At 32.9% G+C, this 27,743-nt stretch overlaps 1 protein-coding gene across 13 annotated transcripts in view; it reads left to right on the top strand.

Moving 5' to 3' along the window:
- LOC149791548 (uncharacterized) overlaps positions 1-27,743 on the top strand; it is a 162,620-nt gene that overhangs the window by 53,124 nt on the left and 81,753 nt on the right. For 11 of the 13 annotated variants that reach the window (XM_089970079.1, XM_089970075.1, XM_089970085.1 and 8 more), the window contains exons 2-3: positions 6,254-6,386; positions 21,289-21,474. In XM_089970079.1, the coding sequence (XP_089826205.1) occupies positions 6,254-6,386; positions 21,289-21,474 (319 nt within the window). The remainder of the gene's footprint in view (positions 1-6,253; positions 6,387-21,288; positions 21,475-27,743) is intronic. The other 2 variants (XM_089970077.1, XM_089970076.1) reach the window with 1 other exon arrangement.

Below are 27,743 nucleotides of genomic sequence, written 5' to 3'. Positions count from 1 at the left end.
CATGGCAGTAGCAATGTGTACAGTAATTTTCCTATGATAAACTCAGGGTAGTAACAATGTGTACAGTATTTTTCCTATGATAAACCCAGGGCAGTAACAATGTGTACAGTATTGTTCTTGTGATAATCTCAGGGCAGTGACAATGTGTACAGTATTTTTCCTATGATAAACCCAGGGCAGTAACAACGTGTACAGTATTGTTCTTGTGATAATCTCAGGGCAGTAACAATGTGTACAGTATTGTTCTTGTGATAAACCCAGGGCACTGACAATGTGTACAGTATTTTTTTCATATGATAAACCCAGGGCAGTAATACAGTGGAACCTGTCTTGAAAGACCACCCCTTCTGCCAAAACTTAATGGTCTCTCATGACAGGTGGTCTCTCATAACAGGTTATAACACTATATAATCTCTAAATCTGTACATGGAGAACTTGGTCTCTCAAGACAGGTGGTCTCACAAAGCAGTAGTCTCTCAAGACAGGTTTTACTGTAATGTGTACAGTATTCTTCCTATGATAAACTTATGGACATAACAATTTGTTCAGTATTTTTCCAATAATAAATCTAGGGCAATAACAATGTTTACAGTATTGTTACTATGAAAATGCCAGGGTCATAACAATCTGAATAGTGTTGTCCTTTGATAAACTCAGAGAACCAACCTTGTAGATGTTCAGAAAATTTGAAGTGCTTTGATAATCAGATAAATGCTTTGTTCAGTCAAAATGCAACTAAAATTTTGTAAAAGTTTGTATGGGTCATTTAGGATGGACTTATCATGAGTGAAGTATGGTAGTTTATGTTGTGAGAAAAATAAAATTACCAATAACAGGATTTTTTTATATAGATAAGCATGTGATGGCATATGTTCAGTTACACACAGGCAGAACCAGTTGCTACTGGCCACTGTTGTGTTGGTCACAGTTGATAGAAACATTGAGTTACAATAAAGAATTAAGGAGGCTCTTGACCAAGTAAATAATTGCTGTACAGACTATACATCTGTTGCTATTGACACTGTTCTCTGACACTCACTTCTTAAGTGGCCATCCTTGTGATTGTTTGTTTTTCATCATTGGGACATTACAACATGGAATTACATGCCAACATAAGCCTTTGGGTAAGATCTATTTAAATACATGGAAACATAACCAGTTTTTTCGTGGCCAGAATGAGCACTATGGGAACAAACATGATGTTTATATTTATAACATCAACAAATCCCAAAATACAAAAATATCAATCAGGTTTATTAACCAGACAAAAACACAGTACTTACGTACATAATAGATATTTGTAAGATTTAAAAATAGGATGGTCTGCTGCTTCACCCTGTCCTCACACAAGGTTATAATATGCTAGAGAGAGTGAATATAACACAATGACAGTCTGATACACTTGGGCAAAATTTAAGTTTGATAAATTAAAAAGCATAATCTGTCAATTAGATTATGTAGAATGTTTCAGTTGATCATGAATATGGTTAATGTGAAATTCCAGGCCTTTGAAATTTGTTTCAGAAATTAATACTGAAATGGGCAAGAAGATATCCATATATAGATAAGTTTTGAGGAAGAGGTAATCCAATACTTGTTATAAGATGGCTAGGAAGGGCAAGTGACAATTTAAATGGGCAAGTGAAAATGGAAATTCCCTTGCTCTTGATCATCCACACTTAAACTTATCACCTTTTCAGTGTTTATGGGACTAATACTACTCTCTGACCTTTCTTTTAAGATAAGAAATTTATTGATGAAATGTGTTGATTTATTGATAAAATACATTGAGTCATTGATAAAATTGATAGATTTATTGATAAAATTTATAGATATTGTTTTTTTGAAAACTTTATTGTTCTCATTTTTGTGATTATCAACTATATCATTTTTTCTTTAGTAAGGTAATTTAATCTTTTAATTAGGTCAAGACTCATCTTAACTAGCCATGGTTACAATAACCCTATCTACACCTTAGCAGATCGAAACAGCTATATTGGTGCTTTGTCCTAGTGACATCTACTGGATTTCATGTGTTGCCTCCCTTAGTATGTAACATGCCAACTGACCAATAGCTTTATTCATTGTACATTGGCCTTAAATGGTGGAGGCAATTGACCTAAAAGGGATACGTTGTAAGTTTAGCATCGAAAGTATTGCAATGTACCAGAGGGAAGCCATTACAGGTGTATTTGACTGAAAGGTATTTGCGCAAACATGGACCAGCAGTGGAAAATTGTTTATTTATCAGTCCATTCAAGTTGTGTGTTCCCCTTGACTTATTCACATAGGAACAGTGTTCAGATTTGAGTGTTCAAATTAGAACAACTTAATTTTGATTGAATGCAGTGGCTTGCTGCCACATCTAGTGAAATTCACAGACCTGAGACACAGAAATGTCTGTTCGATACGCCAAGGGGTACATAGGGTTGTCGGAATAGCAAAGATGGTCTTGAAGTCACATCTCTTTGATTGTGATGGATAACATAGACAACACTGATTTTATAAACATTACAGAGATTAACAATTTAAATCAGTTGCCACCTTTCGGAATCATCTGGAAAACCATCTGTTGATGAAGAGTCCTGCACTATGGCATTGTCTTTCTAATTTCAGGAACAATCCAAAAAAATCACAGAGAAAATATGTAAATTTGCTGAATTTCATGTAATTCCCATCATTTCAAGTGAAACATTTGCTAATATTATAAGAATCTTTGGAAATGGAAGTAAAACAATAGAGAAAATGAATATGTTAAAAAAAAGTACATCTATTTCCCATGCTAACAACAGGAGCCAGCCTAATAAATTAGTCCAAGATTAGGGGCTTGGTTTATTATCAGATAGTTATCCTTGGAACAAAATAACACAAATGTTGTAAAAATGGAGATAAGTATATAATCAGGTACTGGTTTATCATTGGATAAGTAAATTTCTTTCCACATTTTGGCGCATAACAGGTGTTTAATAACTTAGAGACAATTTTAATTTGTGTCCTTTCTTTACCCCGTTTTTATTACTCGTTGTGTGCTTTAATTTTGTCCAAATACTATTTATTCTCAAATCTTTTTAATTTTCAGCGAATATTTTATATTTGTAGTTCCAATCTTTTGGCCCTGGCTCATCCCTGTACCTATATGTTCCATATATTTATCTGATAATTAAATTCAATATATTCACTAGCGTTTTCAAGAATATACTCATAAGAACACTCAAATTTTACATAAATAAACAAGAGGGGACAGCACTCAATATAGGGGGAATTTCGCTTTCTGTCCTGGCACTCCCATTTCATCAGAATAATTACAACAAATTGTTTGAATTGATTTATATTTTCTCTACTATATGTACTTAATGGGAGTGTTCTGCAAGTACATGTAATTCCAAGTCAATTTTTCAAGCACTAATTGACCTTTTTTATATTTGTTTAATGATTACTTGCCAGTGGTTATTCTACTAAGCCAGACCTAGATACCAATTTGATTGACGTAAGGAGTTTTCACGGGGATAAAATTTGTTGATTTTTTTAATATACTTATGTTTTCATGGTGATACAATTTGGTGATTTTTTTAATATACTTATGTTTTCATGGGATACGATTTGGTGATTTTTGCAATAAAGCAGTGTTTTCATGGGGATACAATTTTGTGAGTTACACTGTTGGCCTTATTGTTATTTAACAATACTGTGTTCATGCTAGATTTCATTTTGTGAATATACAAAATTACTTAATTGAAGTCCTCTGTAGATAAGCCTGATTTTTTAATTATCAGTATTGATTGATAATCCTTTCAAATTATTTCCTTTCCTAAAGGCAATGGGTTTTAAAATAGTCCGACAGAATGGAGTACTGGTAACCAAGTAATCAGTTATACAAATATTGACCACTAACCCCAGTATTATTTTGACATCTGCCTGGGAACCCATTGACCAGTACTGTAGACAATTTTATATTGGATTGCTTAATATGTAATGATATTTGATTAATTACCAATTTATGCAATACAGCACATTTATATTCACTATGTTCCATTAACTATCACAAATATCAGGGCCACCCAGCTTTTGTCACCAATTACATGTATGCAGCATGATGGCTGCCCTATGTATTTTATTAATTCTCCTTTTCTCCAAAATGAATTGCCTGACATTGCAAAGAATCTCTCAGATGTAATCAAAATTAGTTGGCTGGTATTGCAAAGAATTTGTCCAATGTTCTTATATTCAGTCACACATTGCAAAGAATCTGTTATCTGTCACCATAGTCACACATTGCACAGAATCTGTCAGATGTCATAATTGCATTCAGTCACATATTACAACGAACCTGCCAGATATAATTGTCTTCAGACACACATTACAAAGAATCTGTCAGTAATCATTGTATTCAGTTACACACTGCAAAGATTATGTTAGATGTTATTGTATTCAGTCACATGTTACAAAGAATCTGTCAAATGTCATTGTATTCAATCACAGATTACAAAGAATCTGTAAGATGTCTTTGTATTAAGTCACATATAGTACTGAGAATTAATTAAATAAAACACTGATTAATAATAATTACCAATAAATGTTACCTGTGTTTTTTTGAGAAGTTTTACATCAGTATACATTAAAATGTAAAACATCATTTCCTTGTCAAGAGTAAATATCTGTTATACTGTTGTTTTATTAAGAACCAAAAGAATTATTTCAACAGAGGGCTATATCCCAAAGTTGCAAATTATTAGATCTATTTTTAGCACATGTTCATAGCATCTGTTATAATTAGACTATATCTTTATGTTCTGTTAATATCTGTAGTTCTTTTCCTTAGTCTTTGACCCTTGCTGCCAATGCAACCATATGCACTACATAAAAAAAATTCTGACCATTAAGTTTATCCAATAAATAACTATAATAATAATCTTTTTCTTCTATATTCTTTGAAACTCAAACATTTATGGAAATTATGGAATAGTTTGAATTTCATTGATTTTTCTGAGTTATCATTTTTCTCCTTTCTTTATGGTCTTCACAGAAAATTTTGCAGTTTTCCTCTGTTGAATACCAGATGTCAGTGCCATGTATGCCCGTATATGAGTCTAGTCTAACTCCAGACAACATGGAATCTAATATACCATCACATAATCTGCTGCCCAATTAGGATCTGAGTTTTTTTCTACTACTTGCATGAAAGAAAACTGCATAGATCTAAATATACTAGCACATTTTGTAATGGCAGATCAGGGTCTGTGCAGCTTGCCACTGGACTCAACTTACAAGTGTGGTATATAAGGTACATTTCATCACAAAAATGGACGATTTTCTTCAGCTTGATAGGTTAGAAGTTACATGTCTGAAAGCACAAGTGAGAAAATGTTGAAAATGTAGACACTTAGATCTCTGTCAGTTTGTACGTACTTTATCCAAGTGTCCAGACCATTGGCTTAATATGAGTTGTACATACTTTTTCCAAGTGTCCAGACCATTGGGTTAATATGAGTTGTACATACTTTATCCAAGTGTCCAGACCATTGGCTTAATATGAGTTGTACATACTTTATCCAAGTGTCCAGACCATTGGGTTAATATGAGTTGTACGTACTTTATCCAAGTGTCCAGACCATTGGGTTAATATGAGTTGTACGTACTTTATCCAAGTGTCCAGACCAAGACCATTGGGTTAATATGAGTTGTACGTACTTTATCCAAGTGTCCAGACCATTGGGTTTATGAGTTGTACATACTTTATCCAAGTGTCCAGACCATTGGGTTAATATGAGGATTTAAATATAAACATTGACCATGAATCACAGTAGTGGGCATATGGCTTTATAGGACATTAGAGTTATTTGACTTCTGTATATACTCGCTTTAAGAAAAGTCCAACTGCAAACTGCACAGACCCAGATCTGCCAGTGCAGGGTTTACACATTTTGTTTTATTTACAATTGCATGCAATTCATGCAAGATCAGATCTAGGGGTCTAAGCTGTTCACAGGTGGGTGCTGGTTACATGGCTTTGGTAAATATAATATTTTTTTGCACAATTATGTTCTTTTCCCTGATGACTTGTTTGGTAAAAGGATTTTTTAATCTTTCACGCACATGAATATCTGTACAGATTTATAAAATGTTGTATGTCATTCATTATAGATAATAAATATGACTCAGAATTTCATTAAGAGTTTATTTCAAGCCATGTAACAATACTGCAATTATGTAATAATTTGTGATACTATGTTTGTTGTATATATACAATTCACAGACATTTGACGAATATTTAAACCGTCGCTTGGCCCGTTTACACCGACTAAATAACAGCCACATTCATTTGATGGGAATTCTGGGAAACAGCCATGAACTCTTTCTTCGAAGTCTGGAGCGTGAAAATTCAACAGGTTTATGTAGTCTTGTGTATAGAAATTGGATGATTCTTGGTCACTGGGACTTCTAATTTTTATCTATAGACACAATCAGTTTATGTAACTTTTCAAAAAACTATGATTATACATTTTCATATGGATTATTAAGTTGTAATCCTTATAGTCTTATACTTTACCCAGAATGCATAAAAACTAAAATGAAATAAATACCCACCTGTTACATTGTGAATTGATTAGAAGCTAATACAGTACTCGTTCAGCATATCACTGTCCATGAAAGTCATAGAGAATACCACTTTGCTGTGAGGCCCCCTAATCCTGTGTGAGTCATAGAGAATACCACTTTGCAGTGAGGCCCCCTTATTATAAAGTTCATGATACAGTGGTTGTTCATTAAAATACTATCCATGGGAATTATAGACATTACTACTTTGCAGTGAGACTTCCTTATAAAACTTCATGATACAGTACTCCCTGATCATAATACTGTGGGAGTCATAGAGAATACCTCTTTATAGTGAAACTTCCTTTTAATGTAAGTTCATGATACAGTATTTCCTCATTATAACATTGTAAATGGGAATTATGGAGACTACTACTTTGCAACAGTACTTCCTTATAATAAACTTCATGATACAATACTATCATTATAACACCATCTGTAAGATTCATAGGGAATACCTCTTTATACTGAGACTTCTTTATACTGAAGTACATTATACAGTACTCCTGCATTATAACACTGCCCATGGGAGCTTTAGAATAGTGAGACCACCTTATAATTAAGTACATAACTTATATACGTAACATATATACCAGTAATTTATTACAGGAATGCAATGAGACCCATGGATGTGCTTGCCTTATAAACAGAAACTGTGTTATTATGAAAGTCCTTATAGTGAGGGAATATTGTATATCCTGTATTCCACTGAGACTTTTAACAACACTCTATTACTACACAAAACCTATGTTGCCTAATGGTCACAGATCCTGGCACTGTCCTTTTTTATAAAACTGTAATATATTTATTATTGGTATTTACAATTAAATTTGGGGAAAGTCTTAAGATCTCTCACCTTGAAACAGTCATATATTTTCATTGCCTCTCAAACACATGTACACTAATTAAAACTTAAAATCTAAGTGATGGCATGATATTATGAAACTACTGACATCTGATTGGCTAATTATTGTAAATTTGTGACCAATCATACAGATTTTTCAGGGCCAGATCCCACAATGATAGTCTTGAATCAGGAGTTAGATAAGTAAATTCAGCAAGGGTCAGTGGAGACTTTGTAAAAAAAACTTAAATAAACATAGAAACCATCCATCAAAAAGAGATTGCCTTTTTATGTGGGTGACTGTAAGTTTCATAGTCTAAACAGTTAGGAGGCATAGTGTGTTTATAAAAGGATAACACTTTCAAAGTGTTAAGCATAGGGAGAGAATTAGAAGACAAAGTGCACATTTGGAGAATTTAAAGGAGACCTTTGACCTTTGAATCATTCATAGACAATAGATGATAAATGAATTTATCTCATGCATGCAGCTTAATTTGCAAACTTAGGCACCAATAAAATTCCAATTTTTATGAAAAAATAAACATGTGACTTAATTCAAAATATTGTTAGTGGAGTTTTCTCTTGGTGTGATGAAAAAGTATTGCAACTCCTTTTTGAATTAAATATAATGTCCATTTAATTTTCTAATTTTAAAATTGCCTTTGACCACCATAATGCATAATGCCCAAGTCAGATTAATTGCAGAATAGGAATAGTAGTGCTTCTAGCTGTCTTTGCTTTTTCTAGGCATCATACTTTTGCAAGGCAATGTAGTTTTGCTAGGCATCACACTTTTGTTAGGCAATATAGTTTTGCTAGGCATCACACTTTTGTAAGGCAATGTAGTTTTGCTAGGCATCTCACTTTTGTTAGGCAATAGAGTTTTGCTAGGCATAACACTTTTGTTAGGCCATGTAGTTTTGCTAGATATCACACTTTGGTTAGGCAATGTAGTTTTGCTAGGCATCACACTTTTGTTAGGCAATATAGTGTTGCTGACATAACACTTTTGTTAGGCCATGTAGTTTTGCTAGATATCACACTTTGGTTAGGCAATGTAGTTTTGCAAGGCATCAAAACTTTTGCTAGGCAATACAATTTTGCTAGTTATTATATTTTTACTAGGCATCACAGTTTTTGTCCAAACTATAGGAATCTTACATGAATTGGAAGGTTCACATTTTTTTCCAAACATGATGAAATATTGTCAACCAAAGGGCAAAGGTTGAGCTACTGGGTTCTCTCACTATAATATTATGTCCTGGCAGATTGTACTGTAACCATAATCACCTCATTAATTAACTTTAAAAGAAATAGAAATGGTTCCTTCTCTAGCTAAGAGTAAATCCAAATCTGTGAATATTATACATGCATAGTAATTTACAGGTGCACCCATGCCCCATATGAACAAAAGCTTCTCTGTATGAGTGCACATTCAAACTAAAGCCATTACATGCTTTGAAATCTTTTTAAAACATTGTCTTATTGATTGTCAGGTATACAAATCTGAGTTAAGTGTGTTTAGGAGTTTCAGGAATGTGGGGCTGTCTTGTAATGCATTTATCTCTATCTGGATTTGTGCCTTACATGTGTTACTGGTATATGATCCAAAAGATAGACCATAGTGTACCATAATTTTCCCACGTTATTCCATGCTTTATGATAAGACTAATCTCAGTTATTACAAATTTGGGCAACCATTTGCTTAAGGTTTTTCCAGTCATAACCCCATGCTGCACTGTTCAAAATATTTGTAAGACTGGCCTACCAGGGATCATCATTGGAGAAATAAAGTAAAACAAAAACTGTATTCAGGTGACATTTGAAATTCTAGCAGAGGGCACAGAATCCAGTTGTACAAATCAGCTAGTACTGGCTGGATTGTGGACAATTATATGCTTTATGTCCTGCAATAAATGTTCCATTTATGACCATTAGCTTAACTGTTCTATTCATAACACAATTTAATTATACAGGTTTTGAAAAAATATTATCCATAGTTTTCCTGTGGTTAAGGAAGACAATCCACATTTGAAGGAAACTGGTAATTAAAAAATTGGTTGAAATGACACTGAAACATTCATGATACATGTACATAATTTATTCCACAATTTGATGTTTTAGTTATCAGACATATTTTCAAAAACACATCTAAATAGTTTTTCTTCCATGAGAAGACCAGGGGTCAGCTTAATATATTTGCCTTAATATTAGTGTTGGCCTTAATATCAGCTAAAGGTATCCTTTCTAAATGAAATATTTGCTTAAATTTTGCATTAAAAAGGGATGGGAGCATTTTTTATCAAGCATTGGTATATCATCTGGTAAATACAATATTGGATAGGAATGGTACATTTTAATAATGCCGATTTATTTATGGAGAGTAATCTGTAATTTGGGTTGCCCTTCAGTGTATATGTAGTTATGACAAGAAATCTGTATAGTACATCATTACAAGGTTAAGTAGGTCACAATTAAATACTGTACTGGCAAACTTACCTTTGTTAGCTATGTGTCATCAATCCACTTAATTCCACATTGAACCTTGGCATCTGTAGCAATATCTGTACAACAGTGTTTCAAAGAACTGCCCGTTTGAAGGTAGAGGAAGGACAACCATTGCAAGCTAATTAACTTATGTAGTTCTTCAGAATGATGACTTCCATGATGTGTATATGTCTTGACTCAGAAGAAAAACTTGTTTGTGAATGGTTTGAATTAACAAAACATACATGAGACATGTCTTACTGTTGATAGAGGCCACACTGATTATTCTCCACAGTTATCTGTGTTAAACAGAAAGAACAATGTGAGTGGATAAATTTTTCTTTTCAGAGGCATCTAATCAGATAGTGGAAAGGTAGATGCTGTTTTCAGCTAGCTACATCAAATGCCAGGAATAATATAAAATGAAGCGATTCAGTGATCCTTGGCTAGCAAGGGCACAGTAAACTGTACCACTAACACATTTTGCATTATCAGCCACTAAACCTGAATAGAATGCTGCCCAAAGAAGAGAATGACTAACTTTTCTTGTTCAAGTAACTGGCAAATTTTATCAGCACAGTTTGATTTGTTACCATTTTGTGGGTTTTGTGGTACTTAGGAAGGCAATGTTTCAGGACAAATTTAGGTGACCAGTCCAGGAATAGATTGGTTTAGTGTTTTACTGCACAGTAGCATAATTTATAGTGCAGACAATTCAAGTGAAGTACCTTGCCCAAGAACGGTACCATAGCAGCTGACATGCAAGGCTAATCTGGTGGTAGGATTCAAATTAACATCCACTTGGTCAGGAGTTCAGCATTCTTACCACTGAGCTACAATGGCTCCTGCCTCCATTATACACCACATACAACATACAAGAGAGCATACTTTTCCTATTCTACATTCCATGAACTCACAGTGGGCTCGAGGGATATAAAAGACACTTGTCTGGCTGGGCAAATCAAATTTCATACTTCTTGTCCTAAATTTTACATAATATAGAAAAGACAAAAGTGAATTTTATGTTATTTCATAATTAATTCTAATTTGCAGCAAGTTTTTTTCTCATTGCATCTGGCCGTCATAGATAAATTGTTTACAAGAACCAATGCAATGGAGAAAAATTAAGAATTTCATTGCAGTTGAAAAATCTTGTATCTAGACAAGTAACCAAATTTAGTACTTTTGCACACTATAAGTGTCATCTTGAAATTATACAGCACTGCCCATTAACCTCATTAGACCAAGGACATGCTGTCCTGATTCTTTATATTTGGACAGTGAACTATTATTAGGTTAACATTTATACAGCCCTGCCCATTTACCTCATTAGACCAAGGACATGCTGTCCTGATTCTTTATATTTGGACAGAAAACTATTATTAGGTTAACATTTATACAGCCCTGCCCATTTACTTCATTAGACCAAGGACATGCTGTCCCTGATTTTCTATGTTTGGACAGTAAACTATTATTAGGTCAACAATTATACAGCACTGCCCATTAACCTTATTAGACCAAGGATATGCTCTCCTCATGTTTTTGAATATTATACTTTTAATAGGTCAAAAGTTATTTAGTATTGATTGCCCATTAACCTTACTAGAATAATGTAATGTCCTAATTTTCAAAGTTTGGATTTTTAATAGTTAATAGGTCAGAAATAAGGAAAGAAATTAAAATTTTTGAATGAGATGATGAAAAATATAAATGCCAGATAGATGTCATAACCAATACATGAGTCACCCATAACAGATAAGAACTGAGAGAAATATATATATATATATATATATATATATATATATATATATATATATATATATATATATATATATATATATATATATATATATATATATTATAAAGTGATGTATATTATTTTATGACAGTTTTGTTGGTCTATGAATGATTACAGCTAAATATTAATTATTGTTATCAGTTTAGTCATTTATTACAGATGCTAACTTTTTAAAAAAGAATATAAAGTTTTCTGTATGAAATGTTAATGGAGAACACTGATTACAGTTTTCATGCAATGATGTTCAATAGTACAGGCTTCGAATACTATCAGTTAATATTGTACAATGACACTAGACAAGTGAATCTTTGAGCACTGTGAACTAGCAGAGAGTAGCATACAATGACACTAGAAAAATGAATCTTTGAGCACTGAGTACTAACAAATAATAATGTACTCTGACAATAGACAAAGGGATTTGTGAGCACCATGAAGTACCAAATAATAATGTACTCTGACAATAGACAAAGGGATTTGTGAGCACCATGAACTAACAAATAACAGTGTACTCTGACAATAGACAAAGGGATTTGTGAGAACCATGAAGTAACAAATAATGTACTCTGACAATAGACAAAGGGATTTGTGAGCACCATGAAGTAACAAATAATAATGTACTCTGACAATAGACAAAGGGATTTGTGAGCACCATGAACTAACAAATAACAGTGTACTCTGACAATAGACAAAGGGATTTGTGAGCACCATGAAGTAACAAATAATAATGTACTCTGACAATAGATGGAGGGATCTGTGAACACCATGAAGTACCAAATAATAATGTACTCTGACAATAGACAAAGAGATTTGTGAGCACCATGAAGTAACAAATAATAATGCACTCTGACAATAGACAAAGGGATTTGTGAGCACCATGAAGTAACAAATAATAATGTACTCTGACAATAGATGGAGGGATTTGTGAGCACCATGAAGTACCAAATAATAATGTACTCTGACAATAGACAAAGAGATTTGTGAGCACCATGAAGTAACAAATAATAATGTACTATGACAATAGACAATGAGATTTGTGAGCACCATGAAGTGACAGCTAATAATATACTATGATGCTAGGGAAATAAAAATATATTTCTGAGGACTGTGAATAAACATATAATATTGTATTATAACACTAAAAACATGAATCTTTGAGCACTGTGAACTAACATAATACATTGTGACACTAGACAAAGATATCTTTGAGCACTCTGAACTAACGGATAATATTATAGGAATCTTTGAATATTGAAAGGACATGTAAATATTGTGTAACTTCCCAAAATATTGAAATAATTTTTTCTCTCCAGAATGACAATAAAGCAGCCTGTGACCTGGCGATTTGCTGATTATGTAGCATTGTGTAGACGTTGTATGAATTAAACCATAGCTTGGCTCTAATAGTTTTTTTTTCTTCTTGGAAACTTTTAAAAAATCATCATCCTTTCTTGCAGTTAATGTCATTGGATGCATATGAATTTTCCAGATAAAGTCTTCCATTTCGTTAATCTAAATTTTAAAACTTTGAGAGGTTACAGTGTTTTCAGATTTAGCAAGAAGGTAAGATCTGCAAAGTTAAAATAGGTCATGGAATATAGCACATGTGATATGCTTGTATTCATGTTGACAGTAATTTGTAAAAACTTGATGTTAAAAATATGTTGAATTGACCAATTTTGAAACTTCTAATGGTGTTACTAATGATATTTCTATGGTATTACTAAAGATATTTTTATAGTATTATTAACAATATTTTTATTGACATTTCTTTATCAGAATATGTGATTTTTTAGATTGCTGTAGCTTCTCTTGGTCATCAAGGTACATCATAGTTATTTTAGTCTTATTAGCATACCTAAATATTTTGGAAACATTTGGACTCTTAATTTTCTTCACTATGATGAGATTTTATTAGATATATGAAGTGAATCTGTCACAAAGTCATATGTATCTACAGTAGGAATTAATACTTGTGAGGATGACATGATGCCCAAGAGAGTAAGTGTTGTCAGTTTCCAAAAGAAGGAAGTTTGTTTAATGTCAGAAAAGTGACATCCTTGCTAAATATTGCCAGAATATTGGGAGAATTTAGTGCTGGCTTATCATCAATCATAGACTTTTTCTTGGATACTGTACCATATGTGCAAAAGGTGTCTCTATTGCTATGTGTGTTCATTTTGATGATGCATGTTACCACTTGCTAGAGTTGTTGACCTTGGGAAAGGGATCAAGAACAGAATACTGGCAATCATAACATATTTACACAGATTTGTTAAAACTATCTTTTATTTATTTATTTGTTGTCTCATGGCATATATATACCATGACAGATCTGAATAGTCATTATTGACTTTAGTACTCATAAAGTACCATGACAGATCTAAACAGTCCTCCATTGCCTTTAGTGTTCATCAAGTACCATGACAGATCTAAACAGTCCACCAATGCTGTTGGGTCTCATAAAGTACCATGACAAATCTAAACAGTCCTCCATTGTCTTTAGTGTTCATCAAGTACCATCACAGATCTAACAGTACACCATTGCCTTCGGGTCTCATAAAGTACCATGACAGATTTAAATAGTCCTCCATTGCCTTTAGTGCTCATAAAGTACTATGACAGATCTAAACAGTCTATTATTGCCTTTAGTGATCATAAAGTACCATGACAGATCTACACAGTCCACCATTGCCTTTAGTGTTCATAAAGTACCATGCCAAATCTAAATGGTCCTCCATTGCCTTTATTGTTCATAAAGTACCATGCCAGATCTAAATAGTCCACCATTGCTTTTAGTGCTCATAAAGTACCATGATAGATCTCAATAGTACTCCAATGCCTTTTGTGCCCAATAAGTACCATGACATCTAAATAGTCATCCATTGCCTTTAGTTCTCATAAAACACCATCATATATCTCAATGGTCCTCCAATGCCTTTTGTGCTCATAAAGTACCATGACAGATCTAAATAATCATCCATTGCCTTTAGTACTCCTAAATAAAATATACATCCTAAGCCTTGCTTTTGATTAATGTGATAAACTGTGTTATCTTATAGTTAGCTTTTTATGTTTTACTTTTTTTTAATTGAGTGCATTTTCTTGCTATGTATATCATGCAGTTGCCATAGATATTGATAATTTTTTTAAAATCCATGTCATTCCAAAACATTTAGAAATCAGCTATAATGTTTTGTACCCTCTTAGTATTGTTATTTGGTGGGGTCAGGTTTTGTTTAATAGGTCAATAAAATGACAGTTTCTCCATACAATAGATTGAACAAAATAGTTTACATGGAATTTTCTTTAAAGTTGAATCATTCATCAAAATAATACCATTTGGTTAATGTAACTGCAGCACACTTTTTTCTGTATTAATTCTAAATGCTTTGCTGTTGTTTATGGCTTAATGTTCTAATTTTTTCTTTTATGACTATTATTTTTCAAACAGGTGCACAGCCAATTCATGATATTATTTCTTTTCTTGTTTTAGAATCTTAATGTAACTGCATTTGTGGATAATATTACATGTAATTGATGAATCACCAAAGCTAATATGACATTTTCTAAGTATCAACATTTAAAAAAGATTTTGTTATGGACAAATTTACATTGTTATTAATGATGAATTTTCTGTTAGCAGACATTATTCTTACAAATTGGATAAAATATAATAATGATATAATAGTTTTAATCCATATAATGTAATATTTCTAATTTTTATACATTGTTTTATTATTGATTAATATGTACAATAACTAATAGGAAAAAAGTATTTATTGTTATCTTCTTTAGTATTGAAAATTTCTATAATTTTTATCAGACAAAATTCTTTGTACAAAATGTTAAAGGATAAAATAATTTCTACACATTTGAATAAATAATATACAAAAAAGTAATGGTGTAAAAAAGTTAGAGGACAATAAATAATTATTATTCATATAGATTAATAGTGTCCCAAAAATTAGAGTGTATGAAAAATTAGTTAGTATGGTTATGATGTGCTGAATGATATACATGTGTTGTATTCTTAGTGAACCACACTGCAGCAGATTCAGAAATGCTTAGCAACCCCAGTACACTTATATAATGATTCAAACATTGCCAATGATGACATTGTAATTTATTGGTCCATTAGCATTTTAAATGAAAAATGATTGGCATAGCTGGTAGTAAGTATAGCTTGGAGTGCATAGTAATTCATGAATGATTCATTGATACTAACAACAGCCTGCCATATTGGCTTTATTGATGGTAAATATTTGTGAATTTCTCTCCAGTAACAAAACTATTTAAAAATACATGTAGCATCATGTACACTGTATTTGTAGCAAAGCTCTGAGACTTTATTTCCTGCAGAAGTACATCAAATTAACAAAGTTCAGTATATAGTATACTCTACTCATGAATTTGTGCAAAAATCCCACTTTTGAAAAATATTAGAACCCAAGAAGGTTGACTGTACATTTGCAGTCTTTTCTAATTTTTTTAAATTAAATTATTGCAAGAGAGAAATTCAAGGATTTTTAACTTGAATATAACAAATGTGGTTGACTTTTCTCCATTAGTATCCATCTTTGTTGCTGTACATTACAAAGGTGGAACTTAATGATTCATCAATTCTTCTTCAAGAGCATCTTTACTAACCAAGATTAGTCAATCCACCTGGTTCCACATTAATTTGACCCTTGTCATGTTTAGAGTGACAAGGTTTGTCAATCCACTTGGATCTAGATTGATCCTTGGCATGTTTAGAGTGACAAGGTTATTCAATCCATTTGGTTCCACATTGACCCTCTGCATGTTTAGAGTGACCAGGTTTGTCAATCCACTTGGTTCCAGATTGCCCCATGACATATTAAGAGTGACAAGGTTTGTCAGTCCACTTGGTTCCAGATTGCCCCATGGCATATTAAGAGTGACAAGGTTTGTCAATCCACTTGGTTCCACATAGCCCCATGGCATATTAAGAGTGACAAGGTTTGTCAGTCCACTTGGTTCCACATTGACCCTAGGCATATTTAGTGTAACAAGGTTAGTCAATCCATTTGGTTCCACATTGACCCTTGGCATATTAAGAGTGCCAAGGTTTGTCAATCAGTTTGGTTCTACTGTGATCCTTGGCATATTTAGGGAGCCAAGGTTTGTCAATCCACTTGGTTCCAGATTGACCCTTTCAATATTTAGAGTGCATGGTTTGTCAATCCATTTGGTTCCACATTGACTCTTGGCATATTTAAGGAGCCAAGGTTTGTCAATCCATTTGGTTCCACATTGACTCTTGGCATATTTAGTGTAACAAGGTTAGTCAATCCATTTGGTTCCACATTGACTCTTGGCATATTTAAGGAGCCATGGTTTGTCAATCCATTTGTTTCCACATGGACTCTTGGCATATTTAAGGAGCCATGGTTTGTCAATCCATTTGGTTCCACATTGACTCTTGGCATATTTAAGGAGCCAAGGTTTGTCAATCCATTTGGTTCCACATTGATTCTTGGCATATTTAGAGAACCAGAAAAGTATTTTGAACAAGTACCCTTGAGCAGATGAAGCAGTTACTGCCCAAAGAAGGCCAAATCAGATGACCACTATGGACACTCATTTGACTCCTTATGTACATATATGAATAAGGTCACTTCAATGATGTCCCTTAGCTTGCCTAGACATGGAGGAAAAACTTCAAATCCAAGAAAAAACTTCTTACATACAAGAGAAACAACCATACAGCATTGTCTGCAGAGGTTGCTATGATTATCAACATATCTATCTTAGTTAAATATATTAAACAATCTGATTGGGTCACTTTCTTTCATCTGCATCCAGTTGGATAGCATACTGGTAGACATTGTTTGGCTAGCTTTATATGCTAATGGTTGAAGTGGAATGAAGTTCATCAGCAAAACTTGGTTAGTGATGCTGCTAGAAGAGATGCATAGTTTATTGTACAATACACTTACAACTTGTTTTTAAAAATATTTCCTTCAGTAGAGCTGTAAAATATAGGTTATATATCCTGGCCATTTTAAAATATGATCTAGATGTATGGCAGTATCATTGATAATAATGATACACTACATTTTAGTTATGTACAATACACACCAGTGTGCCCAAATTTTACCATCACAATCTTTATGTTGAGTCAAGATATAAGACATTTGATTGGCTAGTTTCAAGTAAGACATATTGAGCAAATCAGATTGCTGATTCTAGGTTTAAGTTAGGTCTGGACTTAAGTTCAGCTGGTGGAATCCAGGATTGACTTTAATTTCAATAATATAAGTCTTAAAGTTAAGACTCAAGACATTTTTGATTAGTCCAATTTAAGTTTAATTTAAGTTTGATCCAATAAGATTTCTGGACTTAAGGATAAGTTAAAAATTAAGTCCAGAACTGACCCCAAATTTACCAAGAAAGTCATATAAATGTCTAGACTTGTAAAATTTGACTGGTAAATTTTAAGTTGGACTTAAATTTCAGTCACTTATATTGCTGGATTCTCAATTTAAGTTACATCTGTACTTAAGTTCTGCTGTGAACTCCAGATCAGGGTCAGATTTGACAAACATAGGAGACTTAAATTTAAGTCATGACTTCAGATATTTGATTTGTCAGGTTAGGTCATATTAAAATTTCAGCCAATCAGATCATTGGAATAATGATTAAAATTCTGCTAGTGATATCCAGACCTGATCTGCTGTCTTAGTTTTATGATTTAAAGCACACAACATAGTTCAAGATCTACCAGTTTGTTATGTCATCACAAATTTGGGTCTGTACTGTTTATAGTTAAATGACTGCTATTCAGTAGTTCCTTGCTGTAAAGTGTCTCATTATAATATGGTCCATGTAGTTCCCTGCTGTAAAGTCTCTCATTATAATATGGTCCATCATGTAAAACAACTTTGGTCATGAATCTGATTTTTAGGGATGACCATTGTTTTGATATTGAAGCTGTCTCAATATTAGCGACCTCACTTGCAACATGTTAAAAGGGTCTTTTCTAGGACTAAACATTTGGGGAGTAATTCCTCCATTTGGAGAAAGTAGTGAGCTTTTACAATGTAAGAAAGATTTAATGAAGAAATAAAGGCAGGGCACCATCTTTTTAATGAATTAGTGTGAAATATGTAAGTGCAAAGTTTGGACTCAGATCTTTGAACATATCATGTGTTTATTTCACCCCTGAATAACATTATAATGGGAGACCAATGTAAATAGATATAAACAGAGCAAAAACTAACCTGTTGACAAGTTCAAGTCTGGATATTTCTTCATGTATGGATAGTTAATGTCTAACTCTATTTATCAATACATGAAATAATTACTTATAAAAAGATATCTAATTCTTTCAGTTGTGACAGAGATTTTAAGATTTTTTAGTAAAATGAATATATTAATTTTGCAAAAATCTTTATCACTAAATAAAAACCATACAATATAAATAAATATAATTAACTTTAATTATTTCTTAGAGATTTGATTAGCTCTTTGTGTGGTGCATGCATTAATTGATACTAATAAACATATTCATGCTCAAACACTTATCACAGAGATGCCTAAATATTGATCATACTCACAGAGATGCTTGTTACATATTATGTTTCAGTCTTCAATCTCTTCAACCAAGCTCATTACTATATATATATATATATATATATATCAGCACTAATGAAAATACATACCACATTAAATTTTGTAAAACTTTTATGAGATGAACTTTTGAGAAGCTGGAATTTGTCATGACTGCATTTTGGTATCTTAACAGTTGCGCTTTACACTTATTTCTTTTCAGAAGTATACTATAATTTGATGATTTTTGAAATTATAAAATGCAAAGAAATCGAATTGGTTCACAAATCATCAACTTAAATGTGTCAAAAATTCTACAGAATTACTGTTAGATTTAGTTTTCATATATTGTGTTGATTTCTATACATGGGAGGTTAACATTATGCAGTGTGTAGAATTCCATTTATCTAGACTGATTGGTCAATGGTGATGTTATCTTCAAAAACTGGGGGTGGGGGTGATATTCAATTTGTAATCTTTTGGAGATTTATATTTTGGGTGTACATGGTGGAGTTCATACAAGTGAACAATTAAGCTAATCAGTGTTCTACTGTTATTATACTTAAAGCTTTGCTCATTATTAGATAAAGCAAGGTAATCTTTTGATATGTTAATTTTTACTGAACTTTACTTACATATGCTTGATTTTAAAAGTTATCATTGGAAAAATGCAACAAAAAGTTTTATGTTATTTGGTACCTTTTAAATACAACTAATTATTCTTAGATGTGCATTGAGAAATTGGTTTTAAGTGATAAAATAATAAAATAAAATAGAGACAAACAGTCATACATATAATTATATTTGTATAAGGGATGTACAATTTATCAATTTTCAAAAAAATAATATTTTATACAATTTTATATACTGTAGTGCATTGATATTAAAGCCATTAGGATACAAAGTACCTACTATATGAATCCAGTAACTTTCTTTTATGAGTCTATTCATGTCTCCATACACAATATCTATTTGTGTTGTTTTTATTCCAATTTTTAAGTGATAGAAACTTATAATTTAATGAATGTTCATCTCAAATCTGAGTCTGAATTTCTGAGAAGTTTTGAGGTTGGGAGGTTGTACATTAAATCTAAATGTTCCATTGAAACCTTAAGGACTTTTGATTCATCAACACTCATATTACAAATATTTCATCTAGTGCAGTGGTTCCCAATATTTTATGTTGTTGCTCCAATCCTATATTGGACACCAGCACGACCTCCCATCCCTCATGCTCCTTTTCAGCATTTAAAAAGTGAAACATTTGTTCTCCAGTGACCCTTCCCAACCCTATTGAGGACCACCACCACCAACCATGATTTGAGTAGTGACCTAAGGTTGTGAACTGCTGCACTAGTGTAACACTGTGTATTCAAATGGGCTTTGTATAGTACAGTATATAATATTGTAAGATGCCATTGTGTTGTATACAGTATACAATATTGTGAAATGTCATTGTGTTTTATACAGTGGACAATGTTGTGAGATGACATTGTGTTGTATACAATATACTCTGTTGTGAGATATCACTGTATACAATATACACTGTTGTGATATGTCATTGTGTTGAATACCATATAGACTGTTGTGAGAATGTCATTGTGTTGTAAACAGTGTACAGTGTTCTGAGATGTCATGGTGTTGTATACAGTATACAATGTTGTGAGATGTCACTGTGTTGTATACAGTATATACTATGATGAGATTTCATTCACTTGTATGCAGCAATTAAACACTATTATGAGTTACTATTTTTATGTTTATGGTATACACTAATGTGAGATGTCATTCTTTTGTATACGTTATACACTAATGTGAAATATTAGTCGCTTTACTTAAATGACATTTTATCATACTTATCATGTATTGATGAAAAAATGAAGCATTTGAAAATTATTACTGATGCTTCTATTGCATGTGTGTGTTTGTGTATTGTGCCTCACTGCATGCTGCATGTTTCGCATGTGCTAAACTTTTGCCATTTCTCACACAGCCCGGCCTGCTGGCTACAATAACTCTCTGCCCAGAAAGTTCAATAAGCCTGCATCACCACAATACTTCCCTGACTACCGATTTAAGGGCTTCCCTGCAGGGTACATGGTAGAGGCTCATAATCCCCTCAGGGTCCAGCCCTCTGCTGATGTACATGATAGGCACATTGATAAGTACTTTGGAAAAGGTAAGAATAGAGTAAATAATTTCCAATTTCATATCAAGAGGGTAATGCATAATAGTACCCTTACATTTTTTTATTTAAAATATCTTCCTGATTTATTCATGCACTAAAGTAGATTTCAAGTTTACATCAAATTTTCATTGCATCAAAACTAGAACATTTTGATACAATTATCCTGAATCATTTTTAGCTCAAGAGGTCATCTTTATCTCTGTCCATTGTCTGTCCATCTGTCTGTTAACACAGTTTTTTTTATTGCTACCCTTCTAAACTGCTTGGTGGATTGCTATGAAACTTTATGCACACATTCATCCCAAGATTTATTTGGTCTTAAATGGAAATATTGCTGCTCAGACATCCAAGTATGGCCACCACAGCAACCATTATAAAATAATGACCTTATTTAAAGAGGGTAACACAATTAGCTAAGAACTAATCTACCTTGCGGACTTCGTACAAAGGAATTTATTTATTTTAGCTGCATCTCTGAAGCCACTGAATATATTGGGTTTGGAAGAAGGAAATAGAGTGGGCATTTCTAATCTCAGCTGGAATACTGTTCCAGAGTATTGGAAACTTTTTTTTAAAATAACTTCTTATTTGGTTTGGCAATTTTATACTTTTTGGTAGACATGGATCACTGGTGGGGAGTATTTCTAGGTAGCTTATACTGGAATAGTGATTGTAAATATTCAGGAGCACTATTATGGGATATCCTGTATATTAATTTGGCTTTTCTCAAACAGATTCAGTCTTTAATGGGTAATATTTTTAACTTACCAGCTAAATTTTCTTTGCTTTCTTTCTGGATTGATATTAGCCCATATGCTCTTTTTTGAAGATGTGCCAGCTTTGCTATGTTTTTATCATTTGAATTACCCCATACTGTACTACAGTAGTCCAAATAGGGTTGTATGTAACTGTTATAAAATAGTTTTATGTGCCTTTCAGAGAGAAAATGTCTTATCCTACTGAGAAGCCATGAACTTGAATTGACTTCTTTTACTGATATGTTTGATATGTTCAGTTCATGATAGGTTATTATCTACCAGAACACCAAGTAGTCTATAATGACAGACCATTTGCAGATTTTTATCCTTCCATCTTGAAAGTCCTCCTGAATGGATTCTGAAATCAGCATGGGTGTCCACTGCATGGCTTCTTATAACATCTAGTTGCTTCAAAATGAAGATGATCTGACTCGATGTCATTATGGCTGTCCTGAAAATATTACTGTCATTACTGTTCCTGAATGGAATGTCATATCAGCATGGGATTTCTGCAAAATAACTTCTTTTAATATCTAGTTGGTCCTGAATGAAAAAGGTTCAAGTCTGATGCCTAGTATGGCAACCACTGTGGCCATCTTGAAGATCTTGTTATTGCTTCTCCTCCTGAATGAATGGTCATATCAGCATGAGTTTTTCACTAAAAGACTTTTTATCCCAGTGAAAGTGGTGAGGATATAAAATCCTGTATTGCCACTGTGGCTGCCATCTTGAAAATCTTGTTTATGCTAATCCTTCTAAACAGAAAATTATTGGCAGGGGTTTTTTAACAGACTTTTTATGATGCCTAGTTGGTCCTAAATAAAAATGTTACAGATCCAGTGGCCAATATTGCTACCACAGCAATCATCTGGAAAATATTGTGCTGCAACACTTCCTGAACAAAAACTGATACTGATATGGGATTTCACAAGAAGGCTTCTTGTGATGTTTAGTTGGTCCTTCATGAAAAATGTGCCACTAGTACATTTAATATGACTGCCGCTGCTGCCATCTTGAGAATCTTGTTTTTCTTACTTCTCCTTAATGGATGTTCATATCATTATGGAAGGTTTTTAAAAGACTTCTTGTGATGTATTGTTGGTCCTAAATGAAAATGATACTATGGAGACATCCAATATGGTCACTATATTGGCTGCCTTGAAAATCTTCGTATCACTACTTCTCCTAAATGAGGGGCCCCGAGTGGCCGAGTGGTCTAAAGCGCTCTCCGTTACGGATCACTGCCATCTCACCTCTGTCTGCGTGGGTTCGAGTCTCGGATTCGGCCAATGTGGATATGTGAGAAAGCTTGCCAGTAGCTTCTCGAGGGTCGGTGGTTCTTTCCGGGGATTTCCCGGTTTCTTCCTCCACCATTAATACTGGCTGCCATGTATAGCCTATCGTGTGCTGAAAAATGGCGTTAAACCCTACAACAACAACAACAACAACAACTTCTCCTAAATGAATACTAATATCAGCATGGGATTTTCACTGAAAGACTTATTATGATGTCTGGTTAGTCATAAATGGTGCTGATCTGATGACTACCATGGTTCCCATCTGGAAAATCTTGTTCTCACTACTTCTCCTAGATGGCTGGTCATATCAACATTGTGCTTTCACCAGAAAACTTCTTATGATATCTAGTTGGTCCCAAATGGAAATGGTGAACATCACCAGTATTGTCTCTATGGCAACCATCTTGAGAATCTTGTTATTGTTTCTCTTCAAAAATGGAAAGTCATAGCAGCATGGGATTTTTATCACAACACTTCATACAGTCTCTTGCTGGTTTTTAAATTAAAATGGTGCTGATCTGACATCAGTAGGACCACTATGGTGGGCATCTTGACAATCTTGTTATAGCTTCTCCTTTTAAATGGAAAGTCCATGTGAGATTGTCCTAAGAAGAGTTCTAGTTAGTTCTAAATGAAAATGACACAATTTGATCCTCAATGTGGCCAACATGGTGGCCATCTTGAAAATATTATGTCGAATCATCGCACATGGATGGTTATATCAAAATGGGATTGGCATCAATAGTCTTTTTATGATGCCTATAGTTGGTCCTAAATTTAAATGGTGCCAATCAAACATCAATATGGCTGTTGCAATGGCAAAATCTTTTCTACTTGAATGGACGGTCATATTGACATGAGGTTTTCACGAAAAGACTTAATCATGACTACTTGGTCCTAAATGAAAATTATGTCAATCTGACATATGATAGGTCCACCACAGCAACTAACTTAAAAATCAAATCTTGTATCATTGAAAAATATCAGAGAAAGGGTTTCAACACTAAGTAGCTATAAAGAAGAAATGGTCTGATCTTGAATTCCTCAAAATCTTTGCACCCAGTAGAGCATTAGTCCCTTCAAGGGACTCTTGTTATTATTTTGTGGAAATAAACAAAATCTGTATAATCTGTTCATGACAGTAGGTCACCAAGACCTGTATCTCATGCATTAGTCATTTCAGGTACTGTATCATTGGCATTGCAGCATTTGAACAAAACATTACCATTACATGTTATTAAATTCATTCCTTGCAAGAGTTTTCTGTATTTAATTAATAATGGATGAAACTTGGCCTCACTTATTTTGTGATAGTAGGTCACCAAGGCCTGTATCTCATGCATTAGTCATTTAAGGTAATGTGTCATTGACATTGCAGCATTTGAACAAAGCATTACCATTAACTGATCATTAATTTATTTTTTGCATGACTTTTCTGTATTAATTAAAAATGGATGAAACTTGACCTCACAACTAAAACTTGGAATTTTAAGTTTAACAGTGACCAAAAATTACATTATTTACCTTGACCATTTTTATCACAATTTTACATTTACAGTGTGTTTGTTTTGCATGTTGTGAGTATTAATTGGAAAAAAGAGTATATATTTTGGGGAAGAATTTATTTTATTTACTTACTTTTACTTCATGTGTTACTAATTAATGTCAGTAAACAGGATTCACCTACATTAAGCACAGTGAAAGGTATCTCTTTTCTGGTGGCAATTTTGTCATTTTTTGCCAAAAATATTGTTTTGAGGTTTACACAAGTCACATATAGTTATAGAATTTTGTTACATCAGTACATGGATGCATGTGAGACAAAGTTTACATTGTCTAATTGATCTGAATGTTTTGAAAATAGAAAACGTACAGTGCAATTTATATTAAAGTGTATTGTTGAGATTTTCTCAGTGTTCTTTACATGAAATAATAATGATATTCTTTGATACTTTTATTACTTATTAAATATTGTTCTTTAACATATTGCACATTTTCAGCTTTTCAGATTAGTCAGTTATACTAGAAGATAAAGTACACAAGCAACCATTAAATTTGAAATATTAAAACGTGTATAGTGTATATACATATTTGTTTAATTATCAAAGGGAGACAATTACAGCATTCCTTCATGCTAATGTTCTCTAGGGAGCCTTGGAGTATACAGTTTTCATTGAAAGAAATTTATAATGAAGTACATCTAGATAAATAATTTTAAAGTTTGAAAATAGCATCTTACATTGATTTACGGTAAACTTATTTTTAGCCTTATTATATTTACCTTTAATGTTGACTTAAATTTTGGGTGAAATTATTGGTAAATAGTCAACGGGAGGAAATTGGTGATTCACATGTGTTCAACATATATGTTGTATTATATCCACTTTCCTGTTTGTTCATATGTTTGTATGTAAGCGTTTGCTCTTTTGTTTGTTGTTGTACCTACAATATATTGGTCTCACATTTTACCTCTACTCATGAAAATTGAGAAGTGAATACGTTTAGTAACTCAACTTTACATAAACTAGATAATGTAACCCAATTTTGACAGTTGAATGCCTTGTATTTTTAGCTGTTTATTTGTAACATTCTCAATTTCTTGGACTCAGTCTCACCTACACTCATCAAAAATTTTATGTGCATGCATCTCATTAAAGGTAACTCATCCATACTGAAATGAGGTCAGCATGACTCAGCTTTTAAGCTTTTGTGACTTTTGTATTTTCAGTAACATATTCTCAATCTTTTCTGTTCATTACACTGTTATGATCTTGGACCCTATTTTTGGAGCACTCATGAAAATTAACAAGTGGATAAATCTTAACAGAAGTAAAACAATCATTATACCAAGATGAGGTCACTGTGACCTGATTTACCTGTCAAGATGACTTCTGTATTTTCAGATGATTTAGGTTGGTTTACTTTTTAAGAAACAACTGATAGGAGCTGTACAGCATGTTTGTTATACATGCTCACTTCATTGGCCAGTTTAATTAGGATCTTGTTTGGATATTGTTTTACACAGAGAAGTTACTTGTGTTGACCCCACACTTTAAAAGCTTACTAGATGTGCATATATATGGACTAAGATGCATAAAATGTTTACCTTTAGGGATCAACATTCTTTTAAAATCCCATATCCAGGTCACAAACATCAATGTAGTTTTCAAGCATTAATTAAATGCATTTCTAAGATTACAAGGGAAAACATCAGTGATAACTGAGATATTCCATTTTTATAGTCTCAGGCTCCCAATTTTGAATCTAGTTTGTCAGTTATTTGTATGGTCATAGTGGCCAACATTGGTTACAGACCTGCCACTTGTTTAAAAATGAAAAAATTGTGATTTTATGATTTCCCCTCCAAATTCCAAATTTAAAAAATGCCCAAATTTTTTTAATAAATATTTTTGAGTTACATGGGCTGTGCAAAGGGAGAAAATGTGATGCAGAAATTCAGCGAGGAATACTCTACAGTCAGACTGAAAATAATTTTTTTCTATTTTCATCTTTTACGCTGATATTTAGTATTAATTGAATTAACACTTTATGATTGTAGCATACATTTTTCATGTTAAGTAAATAGCATAAGACAGCAGAGATGTCACTTCCTTTGTAAAGTCTTTATAACTATATGATATCAATCACTGATCCTGTTTTTTTCTCCAAATCCTTTATTTCCTCTTTGGCATCCTGATTTTCATTTTGCTGATGGTGGCAGGTCTGTGTTTACAAGAGAAACACTTCATTTTTCTTGTCACAAGACTTAACAGAGGTTGCAAATGAGACAGCAGCATATTTCATGATTACAATAGCCAATATCGGTAGCAAATGTGACAATAAACTTATTGTCATCATGATGAACAACATTGGTTGAAAGTTAAGCAATACAGTTTTGTGATCATTTATATCCAGATTTGTTTGCTAGAGTAACAGTCATATTTTTCTTACAACAGAGAATGATATGGATCACAACTTGGATATTACAGCAGTCAACCACTGACTTAAACAATAGTAGCATTCCAAACAGTGATCACTTAACTAAAATTACTTAATTAAAACGTTTTGGTTTCACTGTCTTTAATTTCTTTGAAAAATATGTAATTCAATTAATTTTATACCACTCATTTTAGCATTATAAAATTATTTCAGACAAATTAATTATTTGTTTCTGACAAATAATTTTATTACTTTTTAAACTTTA

Source organism: Sinohyriopsis cumingii, chromosome 9 (assembly GCF_028554795.1).
Source record: "Sinohyriopsis cumingii isolate HCF-2022 chromosome 9, ASM2855479v2, whole genome shotgun sequence".
Lineage (NCBI taxonomy): Eukaryota > Metazoa > Mollusca > Bivalvia > Unionida > Unionidae > Sinohyriopsis > Sinohyriopsis cumingii.
The sequence above is the reverse complement of the archived record's forward strand: the minus strand, read 5'-3'. Positions and strand labels throughout refer to the sequence as shown.